This window comes from Carassius gibelio, chromosome B13 (assembly GCF_023724105.1).
Source record: "Carassius gibelio isolate Cgi1373 ecotype wild population from Czech Republic chromosome B13, carGib1.2-hapl.c, whole genome shotgun sequence".
Classification (NCBI taxonomy): Eukaryota; Metazoa; Chordata; class Actinopteri; order Cypriniformes; family Cyprinidae; genus Carassius; species Carassius gibelio.
The window spans coordinates 5,821,456-5,848,049 of NC_068408.1; the positions used below are offsets into that span (position 1 = coordinate 5,821,456).

Consider the following 26,594-nt stretch of genomic DNA (forward strand, 5'->3'; position numbering starts at 1 on the left):
ACACACAGACAGAATAAAAGAAAGGAAGGAAGGAAGAAACAAACAAATAACAAAGAACAAATGTACAAAAACAATAAATAATTAAACAAATTTACAGAAATGGCAAAAACAATTCAACGATTCAGTCTTTTTGCCTTTTTCTTCTCTTTAGCCTTCCTCAATCATTTTTTTCACAAACAATAACAGAATAAGCAAACAAAAATCAAAAAAAAAAAAGTAAAAGAAAATAATAGAAATAATAAGCGAATTAATAAACAAACGGACAAAAGAAGCAAGTTAAGAACAAAAAATATAAAAAAATTGCTAAAAGAAAAAAGACAAAGAAAAAGATTAACAGACAAGCAAAAAACTCAATCTTTCTTTATTTTGTCTTCTCTGTACCCTTCCTTTATACAGCTTTCTACAAACAGACAAAAAATAAACAACTGACAGAAAAACAAACAAACAAAAAACAAAATAGAGAATGGACAAAAACAAACAAAAATAATAAATAAGAAAAAAAAGGAACAAAACAAATAAACTGAACAAACAGAAAAAGAAAATAAATTAAACCAAATTAATAAAAAGAAAAACAAACAAAAGACTCTCATTTATGGACTTTATAAACAATTAAAACAACAAATGAAATAACAAACATCAGGATAAAAAAATAAATAAAACTAGCAAATAAACAAAAGATCAAACCAGCAAGCAAAAAATAAATGAAAGAATGTGATTTTCTAGGTCCATTGTCCTTTCTATCGCTCCTTCATGCCCTTTTGCACAAACAAAATCCTCCCCTTTTTTTCAGGCACTGTCCTCACAATTCTCTCTGTTTACCTCTCTCTCTCTCTCTCTCTCTCTCTCTCTCTCTCTCTCTGTCAGTGTGATTGACAGGCCCATAAGTGTAGTGATGACAGTGCCTGGGCTCCGGGTGTTAGTGTGACAACCGTTGCTACGATGACAGGAGACTTAATGCAGGTCAGGTGAGACGGACAGGGATCAGAACGGAGAGAGGACGGCAGAGGTGATCGTATCTCTCTCTCTCTCTCTCTCTCTCTCTCTCTCTCTCTCTCTCTCTCTCTCTCTCTCTCTCTCTCTTTCTCACTACTCCATCCCTTTTTCCTGCTCATCTTTTCTGCTCAGCCTTCCAAATACACACACCTGGATTTCCAGACACCAGCCCAACAGAAACACAAAGACACCAAACTTCATAAAAAGAGCAGAGGAACGGCCTGAAGACTGAACTGATAGTTTAGACCAAACCCTGAAAAAAGACTCTGACTGACACATGTCAGACATCTCAGCGTAAATGAAAGCGAAAGTGACACCTGGGTGAGAAGAGACCCTCAACAGAGATCCTGCAGTGAGAGATGAGACAAGAGACCATCCACAGAACAAACAAACAAAAAAAGGCTCTTTTCATTCACTCAAATCCAAACAGCCAACAACAGTTAGTGCCATGACCATAAAAAATAAAAACAAAAGTAACTACAATGTCTCATTTTGGAATAACTGTAATATTTACTTAATTTTCTTAAAGGCTTCTAGCTTTAATTATCTGGATATGTATTGCAAGTCTTAAGGCCCTCCACACCACAGCTACAAATAAAATTAAAATAACTATATCAGTATCCACACTGTTCTGTTTATTATAAGTATATGTGCATCACCTGCTGCTTTGAATGGTGAAGCTCCTTAAAGGATGGATTCTGATTGCTTACAGTAATAAAAAATAAATAAATAAATAAAACTTTTTCAAAGTGATTCAACTATATTGTTCCTCTGTGTTATTATCATAGCTATCATCATTGGTGTAGAAGGGCCTTTACTGTGTGTGTGTACACACACATTGCCGTTAAAAAAAATGGGATCAGTAAGTACTTAGTTTTTATAACATAAATACTTTTATTGGAGACAGATGCATTAAACTGACCAAAAGTTACAGTAAAGACATTTGTTGTGTTTTTCAATTTCAAATAAATGTTCTTTTTAACTTGAAATCTCAGATTTAAAAAAACTCAACACATAAAGCAATGCAACTGCCTTTTCAACACTGATAATAATTTCTTAAACACCAATCAGCCTATTGGAATGATTTCTGAAGGATCATGTGACACTGAAGACTGGAATAATGATGCTGAAAATTCAGCCTTGCCATCATCCAAGTAAACTACATTTTAAAATGTACAGTACTAAAATAGAAAACAGATATTTTAAATTACAATAATATTTCACAATATAATTAATATGATGATTTTAATTTAGTTCATATTAAGTTAATTTAGAATCAATGAGTTAGAAACAATCAACAGAAATTACTGAGCAGAAACACGGAGCTGAATCTACTTGCAATTAGTTTAATCATAAAGTTCACTCTTTCCAAAAAGCACATTAGGTGAACTTAATGACGAGTTTTGAGAGACACCATTAGCTACTTGATGGAACAAGTTTCCTCGAATGTTTTGAGTAAATTCGACTTATTAGGACACTCAAATGAGTGTGTGTGAGAGTATTAGTCTCGGTGGTCAAAGTGGATCTGTGACTAAGCTGTTAGTGACACATTAATCCAACAGAGCGATCTGCCAAAACACACACACATCGAGGCCTACACTCCTCTGAGACCCTTAGGGCCTCACTAATCTACTGAGATTAGCTGAAAAATGTCTCCACAAGTTACAATCGGACTCAAAATTCTTATAGGCATGTCCAAAAAGAAAGGTGATTCATAAATCATTCATAAAATGCTGCTTTACCATAATTTTAAGCAACAAAAAATATTTTGGGGGGGCAAGATTGGCCTTTAGTAATTAGATTTATTTTAAATAATTTAGTATATGGTAAACTATATGCAACTACGAAAACTATTTAAGACTACGAGACATAAATACATTACAAACATATCAAAACATGCCAAACATGCATACAGACATTTCAACAAATCAAAACTTGCAAAGTCATATTAATTCTAATAACCGTGTCAATAAAACCTATAAACATAAAGTTTTTATATCATGATTACTATGGAGCCAGAAGAGTCTCAATAAAGATAAATGCACACACTACAGTCACATATGCACACATAGGATTCATACATGCACACACATAATTCATAAATACACACACAGGATACACAAATGCACACAAAATTCACAAATGCACACACAAAATTTAAAAAGCACAGAAGATTTACAAATGCATACAAAATTCAGAAATGCACACAAAATTCAGAAATACACACACAATTTAGAAATGCAAACAACATTTACAAATGCACTCAGGATTCACAAATGCACAGGACAAGATTCAGAAATGTATTTCTGATGCACACACACATATATCTTGATTTACAAACTGCTTGCGGTCTGTGAACTTCACTGCATTTGTGTGTGAATTTTGAGACTCCCTTGACTTGGCTCGACACACAAATGCCTTTTTTTAAACAGGGAATGATCTGCAACCAAGCAGATATCTCCCTTGTTTTAGCCAATCACAAGAATGCACCCCACGTGGGGGATTGTTTACTTATAAGCCAATCAGCAAACGACTCACTTTCCTCACGCAGCGAACGACTCACTTTCCTCAGCGAACGACTCACTTACCTCACACAGCCGGCGACCCACTTTGCGCAGCGAACGACTCACTATCCTCATGAGTCACGCAGCGAACGACTCACTTTCCTCACCCAGCGAGCGACTCACTTTCCTCAGCGAACGATTCACTTTCCTCACGAGTCACGCAGCGAACGACTCACTTTCCTCACCCAGCGAGCGACTCACTTTCCTCAGCGAACGATTCACTTTCCTCACAAGTCACGCAGCGAACGACTCACTTTCCTCACCCAGCGAGCGACTCACTTTCCTCAGCGAACGATTCACTTTCCTCAAGCAGCGAAGTTGAGCGAACGATTCACTTTCCTCACGCAGCAACCAACTCACTTTCCTAAGCGAACGACAGCCGGAGACCCACTTTTTGCAGCCAGAGAGCCACTTTCCTCTCGCAGCGGACCACTGACTCTCTCTTCATGTAGGGACTGAATATTGTAATTAAAGTGACTTCTATATTGCATCCAAAAGAATATTTAGATATATTTAAATATTCAAAAAGGTTTAAACATTTTTTTTTTTTTTTACTTTCATTAAAATATTTCAATAAAATGAAATAATTGCCTATTGCAAATTTATGAATCCATGGTTAACTTTTTTTCTGCAGTCACTGGGCTATATGTATTGAGACATTTTTAAATTTATATTTAGTAAAAAATAATAAAAAATAAACCTGAATTGTAATCTAAACATCTGTATTTTCATACAATTTAATACAATTGCTGTGTGAACACGTTCATGTGATTGGCTTATAAGTAAACAGTCCCCCCACATGGGGTGCATTCTTGTGATTGGCTAAAAGAAGGGAGATATCTGATTGGTTGCTGATCATTCCCTGTTTAAAAAAAAGCATTTGTGTGTAGAGCCAAGTCAGGGGAGTCTCAAAATTCACACACAAATGCAGTGAAGTTCACAGACCGCAAGCAGTTTGTGAATCAAGATATATGTGTGTGTGCATCAGAAATACATTTCTGAATCTTGTCCTGTGCATTTGTGAATCTTGTCCTGTGCATTTGTGAATCTTGAGTGCATTTGTAAATGTTGTTTGCATTTCTGAATTGTGTGTGTATTTCTGATTTTTGTGTGCATTTCTGAATTTTGTATGCATTTGTGAATCGTCTGTGCTTTTTAAATTTTGTGTGTGCATTTGTGAATTTTGTGCGCATTTGTGCATCTTGTGTGTGTATTTAGGAATAATGTGTGTGCATCTATGAATCCTGTGTGTGCATATGTGAATGTAGTGTGTGCATTTATCTTTATTGAGACTCTTCTGGCTCCATATGATTCTGTGTATACACTTTCTAAAACAGGCTAGAGATTTAAATAAAGTGATTAGATAGAAATGTATAATTTTTCAGGTTAACAGAATGAAATGAATTTAAATGTAAAAATAAAATCATCACACAACAAGGAAGACAAGTGCTGCCTCAGGGTGTTGTCTGAGACTTATCAACTGTTCACTAAATAAACCTATTACAGCAATTAGATAAACATGCACACACACACACACACGCAAGATGAACGTCTTAACAAACTGGAGGGCCATGATAAGAAAATAAGTAAAAGAGTGATTTCAAGAGAGAAGAAGGGGAGGAGAATGAAGAGAAGTGGTGTGGACAGAGAGAGAGAGATAGATCAGCTTTCCGTTCACATTTGGCCATAACAACAACAACAAAAAAGAGGCATTAAAATGAGTATGACAGGAACAACACAACCAAACTACATCAGAATAAAGAGAGAGAGAGAGAGAGAGAGAGAGAGAGAGGAAGATTTGCCAACAAGAATATGAGGCCTGTATTAAGCCAGCGGATATACTTTATAGACAGACCATCATCAGTGACTGTCCTCTTTTTTTATGATTAAAGAAAAAAAAAGACTCAAAGTAAAGAATAATTAGAGAAAATTGAGAACAGAAACCTAGATAAAGAAATATGACCACTTATGTCAAAAGTACAGAGCCTCTTCTCTTCTTCATTAACTGTAATGTAAGTCTATTAGTGCTGTGTGTGATTCATACCTTTCCAGTTTCTAAGTGGGTTGATAATAAACTGCAAACTGGGCCAGATTTAATCCAATAAGACAACAGTGTGGTTATGTGAGACTACAAGTAAGTGAAAGATAACAGTAAACTATGGTGCCATAACTAAAGATCAGCACTGAGCAGGCAGGGCTGAACCAGTGGCTCTTTTCCAAAGCTTATAAGATAATAAGATAATATTTTGGTCAGTATCTAAGCCAAAATCAGTTGAGAGAAATGTTGATTATAAATGAACTGCAAATACTGGAAAGCATTAATTAAAACAGCACACTCTAATTAATTATCAAATGTGTGTGTGCTCTGATTTTTTGTGTGCTTATTAGTATGACTAGCTTAGCAACTTAGCACACTCAAACCTTTCTGTAATACATAAATGAGACTTCACGGAATAATTAATGCAAAAATAATGCTTTTATAACCCAAGTAACTATTTTTTGGGTGAACTGTCTCTAAGTCAAATGTCAAGATGAGTATGTACACACACACACACACACACACAAACACACACACACACACACACACACTGACAAAACTCCTCAGGAGAAATGATGCGAGTGAACAAACGCAAACATAGACCCATTAAAACACACACACATACACAGATTCAAACCATGAACCAGGAAACACATACACACTCAAATGCACAGAAATCCATTAGTTCTATAATGGCTGAAGGAAAAGCGTTTGTATAAATGCAAGTGAAAATAATAAATAGGACATGGAGAGATGCAAACAAACCGCAGCCTAAAGAGAGACTGAAAACAAAGAAGCAATTTAACAGATATGAGCTGCCCTCATCTCATGAGACACATACAAACTAAATCACTATGAATATTTATAATGATAACCACTGCTGTCACTATCAATATTAAACAACGTCTCTCTCTCTCTCTCTCTCTCTTTCTCTCTGTGTATGTGTGTGTGTGTGTGTGTGTATGCCTTATCAAATGCACAATAGGTTGTGTATATGAAGTTTTGTGAAGCACAACTTTTGTGAGCTACAATGCAAAAAAATGGCTGTTTGAAAAACATATATACATTAGCTATTCCAGGTGTGAATACCCTGTTCTTAAACCTCAAAATTACATTTACTGTTCAAAAGTTTCGGCATCAGTATCCCAAAAAAAAAAAAAAAGTGTTAGGGTTTACACAAAAAATATTAAGCAACATAACATTTTTCAACATTGCTAAAAATGATTGCATCATACTGGAATGATTTTTCTAAAGGATCATGTGACACTGAAGACTGGAGTAATGTTGCTACAAAATGCATAAAAACCTCACAGGTGACCTATTTGAAATCCACACAAGTAAAACAATTTCCTCAAAGCTTTGGGGTACATGAGTTAAATTACAACAGCTGGGAAACACCATGCTAAATGACTGCTTACTCACTAATTAACCCTAACTGCATCACGGTGAATGCATTAGAACCCACCTGCTTTAACAGCTAGCTGAATAATGGCACACCATTGAGCCGCGAGTCTGCAGCTGATTTTACAGGCCCGTGGTGCAGGATCACAGCACTAAACTCACTTAATGAAATAAAAGAGCTTTTATGACGATGTTAAAAAGACAGACAGCATGGATTCACAATCCAGATAATATGAGCGGGTAATAAGTGATCGTTAAGGGTTAATGAGGCTAAATTTATGGGGTGATATAGCCTGGAATAGTGTTAAAGGGACCATGTCATTGAAATTTGAAGGAAAAAGTCTTTTCTTGCACTTTTGACATATAACCTAAGTGGCTAAACAGTGCTCAATGTATTAGCTATGGCCCTGCATATCTTTCCAAAGAATTCCAGCATTTGAAAACAGCTAACTCTGTGTAGTAACAAATTTTAAAATGTGAAAAGTTTAGCATAACAGAGGTCATTTACATGCAGGGTCTAAAGGGTACAAGTAATTCTAAAGGTTGGGTAGAGGTTGGAAAGTGAACATGAAAAACTGAATAAACTGTATTTTTAGGGTACTCAGGGGAAAAAATAAAGAATAAATAAATGCTACACATGGTGAAGGATATGTCCCTGTAAAATGCTACTATAAGAGCACAAAAATATATATCAACACAAACAACTTGAATGTGCACAAACACTTTTCTAATGACTTTTATGAGCTGTGAAATCAAACGGAGAAGACAGGAAAATAATAATATACTATGTATCATTTAATATTGGTAAAAGCTGTTTAATCTAAATAAGTAAATGAGGCTCTGTTAAAAAAAATACTTTCTAAAACATACTGAAATTGTTTGCAAATAAAGTATTCTACCAAAACATGGCTACTTTCAAATAGCTATTAATTTTACAGCCAGAGAGTATAGTTATGCTATCTACCAGTAACTAACTAGGCTAACTAGCCAAACCTTAACTCTTTGGTTCAGATTAACAGGTAGTCTGGCATCAAACTCACTTCTTTAAATCTAAAGGTGGAGCTGATTTTTAATAAACTTGTGGTGCTAGTAGCATAAAAAATGGCATACTTCATCTTTATAAAGCATGTATTTCTCTTTCACAATGCAAAAGAGAGCGATTTGTGGAGTGACATGATCTTTGGGAGTATAAGCTCTACTGTTATGGAAGAAAGTGTCTCCAGCAGTCTTACAAACACTATCACACACTCATAGCCCACAATCCAGCTACTCAGACTCTATAAGCTCTTTGGGCTGGTTCCCGGGCACAGATTAAGTTGAAAGAAAGACTAAAAACAGCATTTAAAGAACAATCAGCTCTGACAGAGTGATCTGCTCCAGAACTCGGCTTAATGTCTGTCTGAGAAAATATATATATATATATATATATATATATATATATATATATATAATCTTTTTTTTTTTTTTTTTTTTAATTTTTTGTATATATATATGCACTCACCAGCCACTTTATTAGGTACACCTGTTCAATTGCTTGATGACACAAATTGCTAATCACATGGCAGCAAATGTTGTGAAGACGACTCGCTGAAGTTCAAACCGAGCATCAGAATGGGGAAGAAAGGGGATTTAAGTGACTTTGAACGTGGAATGGTTGTTGGTGCCAGATGGGCTGGTCTGAGTATTTCAAAAACCGCTGATCTACTGGGATTTTTTTTTTTTTACGCACAAACATCTCTAGGGTTTACAGAGAATGGTCAGACAAAGAGAAACTATCCAGTGAGCAGAATCTGTGTGGATGAAAATGCCTCATTGATGTCAGAGGTCGGAGCAGAATGGGCAGACTGGTTAGAGATGATAGAAAGGAAACAGTAACTCAAATAACCACTCGTTACAACCAAGGTATGCAGGATACCATCTCTGAACACACAACATGTCGAACCCTGAAGCAGATGAGCTAGAGCAGCAGAAGATCACACCGGGTGCCGCTCCTGTCAGCTAAGAACAGGAAACAGAGGCTACAATTTGCACAGGCTCACCAAAATTGAACAAAAGAATATTGGAAAAACTTTGCCTGGTCTGGTGAGTCTCGATTTCTGCTGCGACATTCAGATGGTAGAGTCAGAATTAGGCGTAAAGAACATGAAAGCATGGATCCATCCTGGCTTGTTTCAGGCTGGTGGTGATGGTGTGGGGAATATTTTCTTGGTACACTACAGTGCACACTACAGCCTACTTAAGTATTGTTGTTGACCATGTCCATCCTTTTATGATAATGCACCATGTCACAAAGCTCAAATCATCTCAGACTGGTTTCTTAAACATGACAGTGAGTTCACTGTACTCAAATGGCCTCCACAGTCACCAGATCTCAATCCAACAGAGCAGCTTTGGGATGTGGAGGAACGGGAGATTCGCATCATGGATGTGCAGTCGACAAATCTGCAGCAACTGCGTGATGCTAGCATGTCAATATGGACCAAAATCTCGGAGGAATGTTTCCAACACCTTGTTGAATCTATGCCACAAAGAATTAAGGCAGTTCTGAAGGCAAAAAGGGGTCCAACGCGGTACTAGCGAGGTGTACCTAACACACACTCATTTATAGTTCTTGTCTGGTCAGTATAACAAATTACTGAGGGAAACATCAATAGAAATGAAGGGTGAAAAAAGAAGAAAGCGCATCCATCATAATGAGTCAGAGCTGTCAGGTATCTGACGGAGAAGTAATATTTATTTTGGAACATATGGATGTTTGTGTGTGTGTGTGTGTGTGTGTGTGTGTGTGTGTGTGTGTTTTCCTTGCATAAAATGCTTTAGTGAGTTACAAGCAGCACATTAGCAGCAGTCCAAACATCTGTTTAACACACACAGAGCCCCTCAAATTGCCTCAGAGACAAAATAAGAGGTACAGACACAACTACATCTGCATTTCCTGAAGAAACCGTGACTGCAATGCTGTAAACAAAGTGTTAAAGGTTTAGGTAACGAATCTGAGAGCACAAGAATCAACCAACTGTTAAAAGCTCTTATAGAAGTTTAGAGAGAAAAAAGAAAGAACAGTGAGTAATCATAAAGGTTGCTGCCACATAACTGTGTTTCAGTTTCTCCTCAGGGCATTGTGGGTAAAGTTACCACTCTATTGACTTTACAGGTCGTTACATGTCATGAGTGAGCCAGTGACACGGAGCAGACAACATCTACCAAAATCCCATAAAGGTCTGGGATTCATAAAAATAAAAAAATTAAAAGAAAAAGAAAAAATATTTAATTTCAGCAATGATGAATTAACTTGATTTAAAGTGACTGTAAAGACTGTAAAGGGTTCACCCCAAAATCAAATCAATCAATCAATCTTTTTTTTAATTTTTTATTACATTTCCGTCAAAAATGTAATTTAAAACATGAAAAAAATAATTATATATTATTTAAATTGTAAAATATTTACAAGTTATGCTAATATTGAAATGTCCTAAAAAATATTGCATTACAATATTGATAATATGGTGAAAATTATTTTACAATTATAGTTATTTATTTACTTGCATGAAAGGTTTCGAGCAAAGTGCAACTAATCATCATGAAAAAAAAAGTGTAAAACAGTGTGCATTTAATTTCTTTCCCCTGAAACCACTTTTTCACCCTCTTTCTGACCTTTCTATGAAACTACTGTAGCTACCTTTAAGCTGTTTGTACATATGTAAATTGCATCTGTCTTGCTTTTGATTGGCTAATCTATAGAGTTATAAGCAAAGAAAGTCATGTTTTCCATTCTGAACCTTTTCATTCTGGTCATACCATCCTTTTTTTAACATTTAGCAAGTCCAACAAAAACGTCTCACAAAAAAAAAAAAAATTATCACATGGATATACGCTAACTTGCAAATTCAGCCAAATTACAGTATATTACCTTAGCAAGAACCAGCCAAACCTCGAAATAACCGTCATGTCTTAACAAACAATCCATTTTAGATCGTTTTCAATAAATTCTCTTTTTGGACTGCAGAGGAACTTAAAGTTCCAGAGTGTTTTTATAGTACATCACGCTCTTTGATCTCGAAAGATCAAGGAAAACCTGACTCCTCATGAAATGACCCCTTTAATATCAAACAGGAAAGTTTTGTTTAAAAGTTCTGCAAGCAGCTGTTCCCAACAAATGGCACCATCACTTTGGATTTGTTCTGTAAATTTGAGCTACCACACAATAATCTTGCACTGCTTGTCACAATACAGAAGCTCTGAACTAGAATTAGTTTTTATGATCAGGAGTAGCTTGCACAGACACCAGTCGAGCACCTGGATCCAGAGCCCGGGCTGTGTATCGATCAGTATTGATCTCTATGGCGTACAGGAGTGAGAGTGACAGAGGGAGAGTGATAATAGGCTGAATTTATGAGCTTCATGTGGTTGTTCACAGTGATTTATACTCCTAGAGTGGGATGACCTTCAGCACTCTGGGAAGAGTCTGTGTGCTGAAATCAAATAAATGACGGTGACACCGTAAAAAGATGGGGAAACTTATGAATGTCAGAGAGTTGTAGATGAGGATCCTAACATCCTAATGTATCATCACATCTTTCCCACCAGAGACGCAAAGGGAAAACTTCACCAGGGCCCTATGAAAACAATTTTCATTTTTTCCTAAATTCCAGTTCTTTTTCCGCGAATCAAATATTTTTCTGGATTGTTCTGTTCTGGATTCCGTTTTAATGGTTAAATTATATGAATCAAAAAGTATTTCCAATTATTTAAAGTTATGAAACTTCTAAAATGTAACAACAATTTACTAGAAACCTAACAAAAAAATATATATATATTTCAGGGCTCTAAGAAATCAATTTCTATTTTGTCCCAAATTCTGTCTTTTTAATGCATAAATTAATTTGTAGTAATCAAGGAACTTATATAGTTAAACAAAATGTATTAAACACTTAACAAACAAAACATTTTTGTATTCATTTTATTGATTTGTCATACTAAAAAATATCTTAATGAATTCTATATTGCCTGTTTATTTTTTAACTCATCATTTAAAAAAAAAAGCAAAACATTTATATATATATATATATATATATATATATATATATATATATATATATATATATATATATAAAAAACATTGAGAAGTACATTCTCTACTGTACAATAGTAAAATATATTGGCCAAAATTTTGTCAAGCCTAATCAAACTTGAATATTGACAGATTGCAGTTTAGACGTTTGCTTTTCTGTGAACAATGTTTTTATCAAACGATTATGTCAAATAATACTGGAGTTAACTCTACATGTGTTCATCTCCTCATATAGTGAGACAGCAAATGCTGAAAACACCAGAACTGTCATGCGTACTTCTGTATTGTAGATGAAACTGCATCACTCATTCACAGAGACATACAGACATTTAAATAGCAGTGTTTTTGAGCTTTAGTATTTAGACATGAGTCTAAATCGCAATTCCAAAATCTGCTTAACTCAGTGTCACTCCACTACATAATGTACATTTCATTTTTATTACTGGATTCTGCAATTACGTCCACATTTTCCCTATTGTGGGAATCATAGGGCCCTGTATATTACTAATGTTATGAGCAAGATCGTGTAATACACCTGGAGGAAGCGATCAGTGTGTGCTCACCTTGATCTGCAGTAGAGATGTTCCAACAGCGGTGCTCTCGAGTAAACTGATGTTATAAAGCGCCTGGCTGAAGATCGGCCTGTTGTCGTTCTCGTTGATGAGGTCGATGAAGACCCGAGCAAAGCCCACATGCTCCGACAGAGACTCGTTGGCATACAGCTGGAGAGAAGAGCAGCGATGTGACCACAGCTACCATCAGCATTAAAAAAAAAAAAATACTACTAGTTTTATTTCATTAAATACTGAATGTGTTTTGTGTGCTGTATAGAATGTTCCCTTAGTAGGCAGCTAACTATGAAGGCACTAGACAGCAAAGGAGCTCACTAGGTTTTGGATGAGAGCCAAAATATTAAATCTAAAGTGTCTGTCTTAAATTATACTTTTATGAGACCTTTATATTTCAACGGTGCAGTATTTCACTGTTGACAATTACTGAGATAAAAAAAACTGGGAAACTGAACAAAATACAAAAGAATGTGCTGTTGTTTTGCAGTGCATTTGAAAACAACATGCAAGCTACATACAGTACATAATCAATACAATCTGTTACATAACATGAGGATATATTACAGAGGAACTTACTACAGTTTATTGAAAGTCCATTTTCTAAATCTCTTAGTGTATCAGTTCACTGAAGTTATACCATTTCGATGAACTGGAACAGATGTTTGCAAGAAACAAGGCTACAAACTGGTTGAGGTAGCGCCTGTTTGAGGGAATCTGCTGTACTGGTCTACAACAGTTTCTGATTGTGTTTTGTACTGGTGCAGATTGCAGTCATTTGTCAGTGCAGCTTTATCCCATCGCTGCAGGGAGCAGCTTCTGCCGGTTGAACTAAATGAACTGCAGAAACACAGCTGAACTCCAGCAGCATGACAGCACTGCTCTCGATATAAGTGCCAGTCATTTATTTGTATCTCATTTCCCCATTCTAAATCTCGGTTTAATTTTCTAAAACCACTGCCCCGGCATGATCATCTATTCTCCGTGTATTCTAAATATTAAAATGGGCACAGATCTATTGGGCATAAGTAATATTGGGAGATATTAAAGAGCATTACTGTCGTTCAGTTCAGTGTGACTCATTATAAATATAAAGCAGCTCCCTAAATCCGAGAACTGATTTAAACACATGTCCTATGAAACCAACTTCGAATTAAAATCGACTCTAGTGTATGTACAGTACGTCCTTGCAAATTCCTGTTCTTATTGTGAATGATTTTAAATTAGAATGGCATGTGAACCGATCATCTCTTCATCTTTGCTAGGCAGAGCAGGAGATAAACATGAATGAACATCATCAATGCACACCATTTTTCAAGTTCAAGCCCACCGAGGTTAACCTACTCTCCCGTCTGGTTTGTTTATCGGACACAAATGGATGGATGAAAATGTGTTTTGTGCACTCACAGAAAAGCTGTAGCTCCTGATGGTTTCGTAGTCCAGCGCGACGGCCACACGCACACGGAGATCCGCTCTGCCCTGCACTGAGGTGGGAGAGATGCTGAAGTGCTCGGAGTTATTCCCCGTCAGGACCACCTGAAACATGCTGTTCACCCCCTGTAGAGACAGACCGAGTCATTTTGCACCATTATTATTTGACTTGATTTGATATTTCATTGTCCACAGCTAAGCAGCAAACAATTCTCCTTCTCAGGTGTTTCTCAAAAAAAAAAAAAAAAAACCTTATAAGCATCAGAAATCTCATCTCAGACTGTTTCAAAGTCAGCAATCAAAACTGACTCAAATATTTATTATCCTAATGTACTGAGCTATTTTGCACATTCATTTTCATTCAAGCTCTCATTTTCAGGGTTTCTGCAGGTTTTATGAAGGTAAATTTAGGATTTTTTAAGACCAAGTAAAGAAAATGATTGGAACATAATACATCAACATGATCTCTATACGTAAATGTATTGTATTAGCAATGCTTAAAAGTTCAAAAATACAACTTCCAACAGATCTCTTTTACTTTTTTTATTAATTTGACCATTTTTTAGCAGCTAATGCAATATCTTAATGAATTTAAATCTTTATGCTGACATTTAAGACCTTAATTTAGACTTTTAAAGACCTTTATAAGGCCTCCAGAATTGAGTCTACTTCCCTTTCTCCAAAGGGATTTGATGAGGAAATCTGAGACAACTTTGACACCAACAAACCAAGAGAACTTCATTTGGCCTCATAAAAAAAAAAAAAAAAATCTAAATTTAACATCCAGCGTACAGTACATCACACCGGCAAAAAGTTCCTCTCTCATCCTTCCCTCAAATGTGAGAGTGTGTTTTGACAGGGATTTTAATGGACAGACTCAAAATAAAACTTCATACTTCACATAAAATAGTAATAAAATGTTCTGCAATAATCATTTCTGCCTCTCGTCATTGTATCAGGTACAGAGAGACCCCGAGCAAATGAAGAGATGACAGGAAGTCTCTCATTAGTGTCATTCTCTCTGCAGCGAGGGGAAGACAGGACATATGGCAGGCAGTAAATTCAATGATGACTCATCACTATCTTAGAAAGCGCAATTTTCATATCGTACACACACTGCATCACACACTCTGATTAAACACAATGCTAAAGTGTGAGTGAGGCAGCTGGCACTTACACTGACAGAGAGATTCGCTGTCTGAAAAACACACAGTTGCGTGAGCTGTCACAACAACTTACAATGAGAAGAAATATCTGGAATATAGTTTGGATGGAAAACGAAGAAAACGTACCGACGCAGACACACACCTAAGCACGAACACAAACACTCTCAAAAAGCAATAATGTTGAGCATGGTGAGAAGAATCTGTGATTGATTATTGTGTGTGTTTACTTGCTGCTTATCTCTACTAAGTCCACACTTATCTGTCTCTACAATCCCTCCATCTCTTCGAGTCTCCTTCTCTCTTTCTTTTTTTGTCGTAATCTCTCTCTCTCTCACACAAAAAGGAGAAGATGGGTTGAGGGTTTTTCTCTTATCAGATCTCACATGCACACACAGGTATTGACAAACCAACATGGTAGCCCTACAAACCCTGTGTACTAGTCTACGTGTTTCTTAACAATATGGGAGAAAATAATTAATTCTCACACTTTTTACTCTATAAACATTTATGCTATTTTTTGATCAAAACATGGGTGCGTTTCCCAAAAGCAACTATGGTCATAAGTTCCGTCGTTACCAAGAGACCCCAGTTTGATGAAGTAAATGGGGTAAGTTATCACAAAAGTTCACAGGCTTCCAGCTAAATTTGAACACAATTTGGAATTAGATTTTTGCCTTAATTTTGTTCACTTGTTTATAAGTGTTAAAATTGGTAACTTACACTAAAACTATTAAAATATTGTTGTTAACTGAAATAAGATTAATAAAATAAAATAAAATATTTGGGCCTATTTTAACGATCTAAACGCAAAGTGTAAAGCACACGGCGCAGGGCATGCCCAAATCCAGTTGTTCTATTATAACGACGGAAAAATGGTCCGTGCATCGAGGCGCATTTTGGAATGGGTTGTCCCTATTTTCTTAATAAGTAATGGGCCTAACATTCAATACACCAACCAGAGTGTCATTTCCCATTCCCTTTAAGAGCGAGATGCGCTCGTGCCATGGCGGATTGCTATTTACTTGGTGGAATTTGTTGGCGGAAAAGCTGAACGCTTCATGATCTGCTCATGTGCGAAGTTAAAGCGCTCAAGCAGATCATCTACGGGACAAGCAGGAATCAACCAAAGCTCAGCGCGATGAGTCAGTTAATATATATGTGTATGTATTGGCACGATTGTTCAATTAATTCACCAATTTCATTCATCATTATAAGTAGTAATAAGCTGAATTGCAATTAGGTAGTCTAATTCTAATACACGCAATGACTATCCATCGTTACATTTTTATATTTATGTAACCTACACAATAATATTATTTTACACTGTAATCCTTTGATTTTTAATATTTGGCATGTTTGTGTGATGTGTGTGTGTAATAAGCAGTCAACACACACTGTGGACCCGCCCACAAATGGGCAAAAATGCATTTGCTAATTAAACAACGTGGCACTGGATGGGAAAATGCAAATGGCACCGGACTGAAACTAGCAAACACACTTGCGCTGATGAAAATGAAAAACGTAATAATCTTAATAAACTAAAGAAATCCAAAAATGAACTAAAAAAAAGTTACTGTAAATAATCATGTAGAGACAATTAGAAGTGTAAATATTAAAATTACTTAAAAATATATAAATATAAAAACCCACCCGTATAATAACAATAAAATCATATTACTAAATGAAAGCAATCAAAACAAACATGATAAAATAAAAAATATTAATAAATGCTATAATTGTAAATAATACTTAAATGTATTTTAATCCAAGAGCTATTATAAAAATATGACGATACAGGAATTTAAAGGGAAATATTTAAGAAAAAATAAATAAATAAATACACTTTTATACAAAAGAAGACCTGTGTGTTATATTTACTCAAAAATCTTAATTCAAAACAACTCCTCTGCGACAACTAACCTACCACTCAGTGCTTATATTTGTACATAGAAAAAAAAAATACTATGCTTAATGAAGAACACTGCTAATACGCGCGCGCACACACACACACACACACATCCCCAAAAGATTCCATTTGCAGGTGAAGCCGTTTGTGACCATAACGTGGTGAATTGATCCAGACAGAGAAAATAGTTTCAGAGTTCAATAAACATTTAACCCGAGGTGTTTCCTTACAGAGCAAAACACACACAGAACCAACAAGAAAATAATAGAAAGAGATTGAGCGCATGAAATAAAGGATGATAACCGAAGACCAGCCCTCGCTAAAGAAAGCAGCACTCCAGGTTAATCAGAGATATTCACTTCTTTTATATCTCTCAGTTATGAAAATCCCTCCATCACGCTGCTCCTCGGGCCACACACTGTAATTGAGGAGGCGAATGAAGAGCCGGAGGCCTTGCTGAAGGAAATCCGACCGAATCAACGGCCACTATACAGATGAGGAGAGAGAAAGAGAGATTGTGTCACTCTCTCTCACATAAAAGCATAATCAAGAGATTCATTTGTTCAGATATTCTTCTCCGAATCATCTTGTTTTATGATCTGCAAACGATTGTAAACACAAAGCTACAAATGCAAATGTGAGCCAACAAACACTATTTTTCTTAAGACTTAAAGTTTGTTGTTGCACAAACTAACTGGTTAGCTGCCGGCTGTTTGCCTGGCGAATTGACACAATCATTAATCCTGAGTTTCATTCTGATCTACATTAACCTTAATGCTAATGAAGAGACGCAGACTGCAGTTGCTGACATAACACCTCATTATCTCTGAAGGATCATCCGTTTGACAACATGATGCCTGAGATGCTGTAATGGACTACTGGAGTGCTTTTATAGCTTTTAAGGTGATGTGTGTAATTTCTTTTCTGTTAAAACGCTATCTCCTATCTTGGCTTAATATGCACAGACAACTACAAGCAAATGATTCATTGGTTCATTCCGGCAGCAGAAGTAAACAATATGACTCTGTGGCACTTTCTAAACATTGAAAACACAGAGGAATATTAACACAAAGATTCATTTCTCATCACATTTTCAATGCTAGCAACCACCACCAAAAAACAACAACAACTAGAACACTCTTAATACTGACAAAAAAAAAAACATACAGTACTAATGCAGTAACAACTACTCTACACTCTGTTTTCAAAAGGTATGTACAATTTAGGTACTTCTCTGTCTCTTTCAAGTGTAAGTGTTTATATTAAGTTGTATTTGTATTGGTTATTATAAGTCTTAACCCCACCCCAGACCTCACTAATTTTCAAACCCTGGCTATGGAGAGTGTAGCGGTGCCAAATTATAGCTAGTGTTGCACAAGACAAACCTTTATATTTGCATGTTATAATTTAGCAGATATTAAATTTACATTTATGCATTTGGCAAATGCTTTTATACAATCCGGCTTACAGTGAATTCAGGCTATAATTTTTTTATTTTTTTTTTATTTTTATCAGTATGTGTGTTCCCCCAGGAATTGAACCCACAACCTTACGCGCTGCAAATGCAATGCTCTACCACTGAGCCACAGGAACACAATATTCATTAAATATTCAATATAATATTAAATATTCCTTTAAAAAATTTAATACTTTTACAACAGCTGAACTCCTTGAGTGTTGCAGTATGATGTGCACACTGATTACAGCAAATCCAAATCTAAACCTGTTGTGTTCTGACTACACAGAAGCCCAGCTGTTTCTTCGCCCCAACACCGTGCACTATAAAGATACACCTGTCAGCTTCTAGCGGGATAACAACCCACAGTAAAGGCAAACCATCCAGCACACATCTCTATCCATAATCAAAACCACTAACTGTCAAGATCCCAGGAGCTAAGAAACCTCTCGTCACATTTGTGCTCTTAAAAGCCTCGGAACGCAGGCGACACGGAGGACGACGCTGAAGATCGATGACGGAATTACATCGGCGGTTAAAATAACCCCTTGTTTTTGTTTGGAGCGTTTAGAGAGCCATTGTAGCTGATGGGAGCTATTTAAAGAGCCATCCAATATGCAGGGATGTCAAAACTCACTGGCCATAAGCGTAATTGCCCGTCCATTTGCCTGAACCACTACAGAGAAGATAAAAGCTGCCTGTCACACACACATCAACAGGAAAGTTTAAAGATGAACCATACAGAGAAAGTTTAGAAACACGGTGAGAAATCTTACTATAAAGCACTGGGTTAATAGATGCATGTCGTACTAGATCATACTAGTGTCGATTTACAATGTTCATTTAGTGCAATTTAAGGAATAGTTCAATAAATTAATAAATAAAAATAAATACTGAGATATTTTTATTAGTGCTGACAAACGATTTATCGCATTAAAACTAAAAGTTTTTGTTCACATAATATAATTATGTTTGTGTACTTTGTATATTTATTATGTTTATATATAAATACACACACATGCAGTATATATTTAGAAAATATTTGCATGTATATACATTTATATTTGTATATTCTTATATTTTATAGGCTATAAAAATATTTTTATATATAATCAACATATTTTTCTTAAATACATACATGCATGTGTTTGTATTTATACATACATAATAAATATACGCATTATAAATTTTTTATTTTTGAATGCATTCAATCGCGATTTAACCTAAGATTAATTAATGTTTAGAAAAATTTTTCATTGGCAGTTTATGTTAAGTAATTAATTAACTAATGTTAACTAATGAAGCCGTAATGTAAAGTTTGAACAAACAATAAAGAATCAAATCACTTTCAAACAATATCTAGGGCATGTGTAAAAATAAATAACATATTAAGTCTAAATATTGAATTATTTGGCGTTGTGATGACCACCATAGCGAAAACAAAAATCGTAATGCCTATTTAAATAATTTAAACACTTTCCGCAAACAGAAAGCTGTTTTTTCTGGGGTTTCCGGGGTAACCGCTGCATTATGTTTAGCACCATCTGCTGTCAGAGAGTGAATGTGCTTACATCTAGAGGATCTCTCACCTGTTCTGCCATGTGCTTCTCATCTGTGCTTGAGTGCACACACATCTTGATGCAGCATACAGCGTGTTGTGTATTGTGACCAGTTGATGAGAAAAGTATTCTTGAAGTGCATTCAAATTCGGAATAATTTATCATAAATAATTATTTTCTGTATTTTGAAGTGCCCACATAACAATAATATGCATATGCATTATCATGATTTATCACATTACCGAATACCAGCAAATGTCTAGCTTGACATTAACTTTTTGCTCACCAGCCACTGTGGTTAGTGGTTTTCCGAAATTACTAGCCACTCAGCATGCTCACTGGCAAATATTTTGTTTTTGGGAAATTAAATTTTATGATTAAAGCTGACAACTGCTTATTACTGTATAATTTACAAAATAAAATTCCAGGTAATTTTTAACTACTCGTTTGAATTTGCAGTGGTTCAGGTTTTCAGGGAAAACTGCATTCTTTTGGTTGTCTTAAGTTGCTTAACTAGGCTGTATCATATGTTATAAATATAAAAAATATAATACAGTTTATTCTATGAAGAGTGGTGTGCTGCCAGTTTGCGTGACCTTGTTACTGTCAAAACATTATCCCTTATTATTGTTAATGTTCCATCCATCCATCTTCTTCCACTTATCCGGGGCCGGGTCACGGGGGCAGCAGTCTAAGCAGAGATGCCCAGACTTCCTTCTCCCTAGACACTTCCTCCAGCTCTTCCGGGGGGATACCGAGGCATTTCCAGGCCAGCCGAGATATATATTCCCTCCAACGTGTCCTCGGTCTTCCCCGGGGCCTTCTCCCGGTGGGACGAGCCCAAAGCACCTTCCCAGGAAGCCGTCCAGGATGCCCGAGCCGTCCAGATGCCCGAGCCACCTCAGCTGACTCCTCTCGATGTGTAGGAGCTGCGGCTCTACTCTGAGCTCCTCCCGAGTGGCAGAGCTCCTCACCCTATCTCTAAGGGAGCGCCCAACCACCCTGCGGAGAAAGCTCATTTCGCCCGCCTGTATCGGGGATCTTGTCCTTTCGGTCATAACCCACAGCTCATGACCATAGGTGAGATTAGGAACGAAGATTGACCAGTAAATTGAGAGCTTCGCCTTGCAGCTCAGCTCCTTTTTCACCATGACAGACAGGTACATCGACCGCATCACTGCAGAAGCTGCACCTATCTGCCTGTCAATCTCCCGCTCCATCCTTCCCTCACTCGTGAACAAGACCCCAAGATACTTGAACTCCTCCACTTGAGGCAGGAGCTCTTCATAAACCTGAAGGGGACATACCACCCTTTTCCTTCTGAGAACCATGGCCTCAGACTTGGAGGTGCTGATTCTCATCCCAGCCATTTCACACTCAGCTGCAAACCATCTCAGTGCATGCTGAAGGTTCTGGCCCGATGAAGCCAACATGACAACATCATCTGCACAAAGCAGAGACAAAATCACGTGGTCACCAAACCAGACACCCTCCGGCCGCTGACTTCACCTAGAAATCCTGTCCATAAAAATAATGAACAGGACTGGTGATAAAGGGCAGCCCAGCCGGAGTCCAAGCTGGTCCAGCATTCCACGACCAGGAAGAAAACCGCATTGTACCTCCTGAATCCAAGGTTCGACTATAGGCCGAATTCTCCTCTCCAGTACCCTGGCATAGACTTTCCCAGGAAGGCCCAGGGTGTGATTCCTCTGTAGTTGGAACACACCCTCCGGTCCCCTTTCTTGAAAAGAGGGAACACCAGCCCGGTCTGCAATTCCAGAGGCACTGTCCCCAACCGCCACACGATGCTGCAGAGATGTGTCACCCAAGACAGCCCCACAACATCCAGGGACTTGAGGTACTCAGGGCGGATCTCATCCACCCCTGGTGCCTTGCCACCAAAAAGCTTCTTAACTACCTTGGTGACTTCAGCTTGGGTGATGAACAAGTCCATCTCTGAGCCCTTAGCTCAGTCGACGTCATCGATGATGCGCGCGCACCTCAGAGGCATCCTGGCGCTCTCCGGTGTTACGGTTTAACTGGTTACCGTGTGCTCTGGTGACCAACTTCCTGGTTCAGGTCTGATTTCCTTGCGCTTGCGGCATTCTGAAAAGTTGAGATGTTTTTAACTCGATGCGGTGCGGACGCGCCCTGGGAAAAACGAGGGCGTCGCACCGCATGCGCGCCACGACCGCGTCACTTCCATTATGAGCGTGTTTACCACACGCCTACATTGGATATAACTAACTTGAGCGTGCAAAAGACATATGTGAACGGCCCCTTAAAAGACAGCGCGCCATGGGACAACAGTCACAAACCACCGAGCTACCCCGAATCAGCTCCAGATCTCTGGAAACCATGCTAAACCATAGCAAAACCCTGACTACATTTTATGGTTTGTGATGCTAAAGAACATTTCAAGACGTCTTAGACAACTGTAAATTTATGGCTATTGTGGTTTAATTATAAACGCTATCATAAACTCATATTTACCATAGTAAAGTAATTTTCTTTGCCTCTTTATTATTTTATACTGTAAAAACTTCAACCACATTGGTTGAAAATGAATAAAGGTTGAAATATTATATAAGAAGTTGTACTTATATTTTTTTGTAAAGTTATCCAAAGGACATAAGATTAATTATTTATTGTAATAAAAATAATCATTAGATTAGTCGAATAATCGAAAAAATAATTGTTAGATTAGTCGACAGAAAAAATAATCGTTAGTTGCAGCTCAAAAAGTATGCAGTATACATTAAGTAGATTTGGTTTGCCGCGCTATCTCCCTCTTTATTTATCTGTCACTCTCTGTTCCAATAATCTGAAGCAGGAATCAATCTTAAGTTGACTTGTGCTGCTCTTATCTCTGATCGACTCTGCTGGTTAGTGATAATTTGCTGCTGTACCTCACCTACTCAAAAAAACATTAAACTTTGCATGACACCATGTAAGAGACCATGGACGTATGTTAGAACGTGTTTGTTCGTAAGCTGGGTTTATAAGCAACATTTTATAGCAGATTTGAACATGTTTCATCCAAATTAGAATTTAGAGTGTATTTTCAAGTATAAAAGCTATAAAAATGTATTACCCTATTTGCACAAGAATGGTTTCAAAATGTGTCACTCAAACTCAGATCCTGACATTGATATTCACAAGCAATAACATTTATAGGTTTCCACTGAATAAACGGCCCAAGTAAATATTTCTGCCTCATAACTCAGCTTTTATACCTGCTCACAAATCAACCACTTCAAACCCAGTTAAAAATGCTGATAATTCTTGTTGTACAACAGATTTTGACAAACACACTTGACTGCAACAATTAGTTGATATTTTAAAATTGCATTTACCAAGCATATTATATAAGTAAAAAATTAATTATTACTTATTATGATTAAAAACAACAACATAATACATTATTTTTCAAATAAAATCATATTAGTAATAAAATAACTGAAAACGAATGCCAAACAACTTTGTATCATTTTCATTCTTTAACTGAATTTATTATAACAAAGATTTATTTTCTTTATTGTATCAGTACAGTTGTATAACTGTGATATGTTTTACTTTACGACCCCAAGTACTGTATATCACTATCCTCATCATAAGAAGATCTTTTTAAGTGGCTATACCTGAATTTTAATGTATTTTTTGACACAGTCATTATGTAACTGACCCACAAATCATTGGTACTGTATGTGTCTGAGCTTATTTTCAAAATAAAATTCTAACAACAGTAACTGAAATAACTGAGATCATGCTAAACTATTTCGTATTGTTTTTTAATTCTCACAATTAATTCAAATAATAAGGCTTATTCTTCATTATAATTTCATTAATTTTAATAATAATAAAAAAATAATCATGCACATCATTCAATTGACTGTGTGTATGACCTGAATGTTAATGTATTTTTGAACAAATGAACAGACCTGAGCATCATGTAATTGACCCACAAACCATTGCCCTGTTTCTGCACTACTGAAGCAAAAACAACATTTATCGCCAGCAAACTCATTTTGAAAATTTCCTAGCCCTAGGAAAATCCAGTGGTGAAGGATCAAGGTGAAGAAGCCAGTCAATCCAACTGACCTGGTCCTGTTATTCACATATGACGAATAGCGAAGTGCTGACTCTGAAATGCCCATCTCTGCCAGCAAAACGTGTGGATGGCAGTGTCAAAAACTGCTTACGGATCGGAAAGAATTAGCATGGAGTTATGCGAGCGTGTTGCTGCTGACTTGAGCACTTTACAGCTAGGAGAGCAGAGTCAGAAGAGTGACCAGTTTGAAGCTTGAGTCATTCCAGCTCCTTCTGAAGCTACTGCCATGAAGGAGAGCAGTGAGAGCGGTCAGGGGTTTCTGACATCAGAAGAGTCTTTGCTGGAGAAGATGTCATGTTCATGGAAACCACAAACAGCTTTACTCATGAAGAAACAGTCTACATACTCACAGGCTATAGGCATACTTGCCCATCTGAATAATTAATATGTGTCAGGGAAATCATGTGAGGGAAAAAAATTCTCTTTTAAAAGCTCATTGTTGGTGTGTGTGCATGTCTCACCTCGTCTTTGTCTTCGACCTGTATGTACAGAGGCAAAGCAAAGCCGACCTGCGCCAGCTCTGGAATCAGGACGCGATATTCAGAGCTGTTAAACCTGGGCGGATTATCATTTTTATCGATCAGCAGGATGGTGAAGGTGGTCGTGACGGTGGCAGATGATGGTGTGCGATCGTCATTCAGCTCTGTGGCCTGCGGAGAGACACAAACACATACAGCGGTTAGGAGACTGCAAAATGAGACTGCAAAGGACATTTGGAAAGAGAATCTGTAAACCTGGAAATAAAGACAATATTTTAGATTTTTAAACCATTTCGAAACAAAGACATCCTGTACAATGAGTAAAGACTATTGAAGATTTTCAGAGAAACTGTGACATTGATTATATGATTACATTACATATGATCCAGGTTTTCATTTAAAAACGATATATATAATATATATATATATACATATACTTTCAATAAGAACTTTCAACAGTGCAGTGCATTTTTCCCAAAATGTCATTTGTTCAACACTATTTATGTTATAAAATTTTATTAAATCATTTTATTATGACTATGAGTTTTTCTTTTTTATTCTCTGTTATACATTTCTTAACTGATTAACAGCCATCAAAACACTCTTAGCTTCATTACTCATCCAACTTATTATTTAATCAAATAATTGACCTATTCTCATGTCATGAAACAAACATAGACACTTTTTATCATTGCAAAGACTTTGACTCACTCACAATTTTTCCATTTTATATGTGTGTGTGTGTGTGTGTGTGTGTGTGTATTTATGTATGCATGTATGTACTGTATATATTGAAAAATTGTGAGTCAGTCAGAAAGAATAAAATACAAATGAAGCATCATATAATATCAAAATATTTAATAATGAACAGAAGAAGATGCAATATTCTGCATAAATCTTTGGAATGGTTTACCATTCCTGAGTTGTTTTGGTGACAACTGAGTAAAATAATCAAATGACATACACACACAAAAAAAAAAAAAAAAAAACTGTTAGAAAATTGCTAGAAAACTGCTAGAAAATTTCCCAAACAAATATGAATATGAACAAATTAACAAATATGGAACACATTGAATTAAACATGAACTCTTGAAGCCGATGAACTGACATTATTTTCTTGAAAAACATATTCCATATTTGTTTTTTGCTTCAAAAAATATTTTATAGTGTACATGCAAAAAGACCACAAAAAAAAAAATGCAGACACACAACACTGTCATCCATGTCTCTAATGTAAGGAAAACATTAAAAGGAGCTCTAAAAAAGGAAAGGAGAAGCAAACGAAAGACAGGAGACATACAAGTGACAGAGAGAGACGAAACCAGAGAGGAACGGATGTGATAATAGAGGGAATCTGGCAGTAAGCAGCATTAACGTTTAGTCTTCAATCTCCTCAATTTGTTCAGCTCTGCCTCTTTATTAAATCAGAGGGGAGGATTCTGGCAGAAATCCCACAGGTCTGCCGTAAGTGGGAGCACACCGGGGCCAGCCAGGAAGACAGACACAGCCAATAAGATTTAGGATGAACAAGTCTTATTGACAGGAAACAATTGCTCACAATCACTTTCTTTCTTCCCTCCCTCTCGGTCTCTCTCCTCCTCCTTTTTGAGCAATGGAGCAGGACTCACAGAGAAATCACAAGGAATAATGGTGTTTTGTGACGGAGGGATGTGGAGTGAGAGGAGGATGGAGGTGCGGCGACGCTGCGGGTCCAGGTTAATCATGAATTGTGTCGTTTAACACCCCCTTGCACATCTCCTCTCTATCCCTCCATATAATAAATGCACTAACCTCCAGCCCAATGCACTCTAGCCTATCCAAGCGTTGTGAAGTTGAGAAATTAGTTTTATTAC

General features: G+C 36.7%; 1 protein-coding gene across 2 annotated transcripts in view; it reads right to left on the bottom strand.

Moving 5' to 3' along the window:
- Window positions 1-26,594, bottom strand: part of cdh23 (cadherin-related 23) — a 226,438-nt gene that overhangs the window by 72,729 nt on the left and 127,115 nt on the right. For both annotated transcript variants that reach the window (XR_008156620.1, XM_052573041.1), the window contains exons 11-13: window positions 24,724-24,912; window positions 14,041-14,190; window positions 12,631-12,789 (exon numbers count right to left, since the gene is read on the bottom strand). Coding sequence is in view for 1 of the 2 variants with exons in the window: in XM_052573041.1 (XP_052429001.1) it covers window positions 12,631-12,789; window positions 14,041-14,190; window positions 24,724-24,912 (498 nt within the window). In the remaining variant the exon portion in view is untranslated. The remainder of the gene's footprint in view (window positions 1-12,630; window positions 12,790-14,040; window positions 14,191-24,723; window positions 24,913-26,594) is intronic.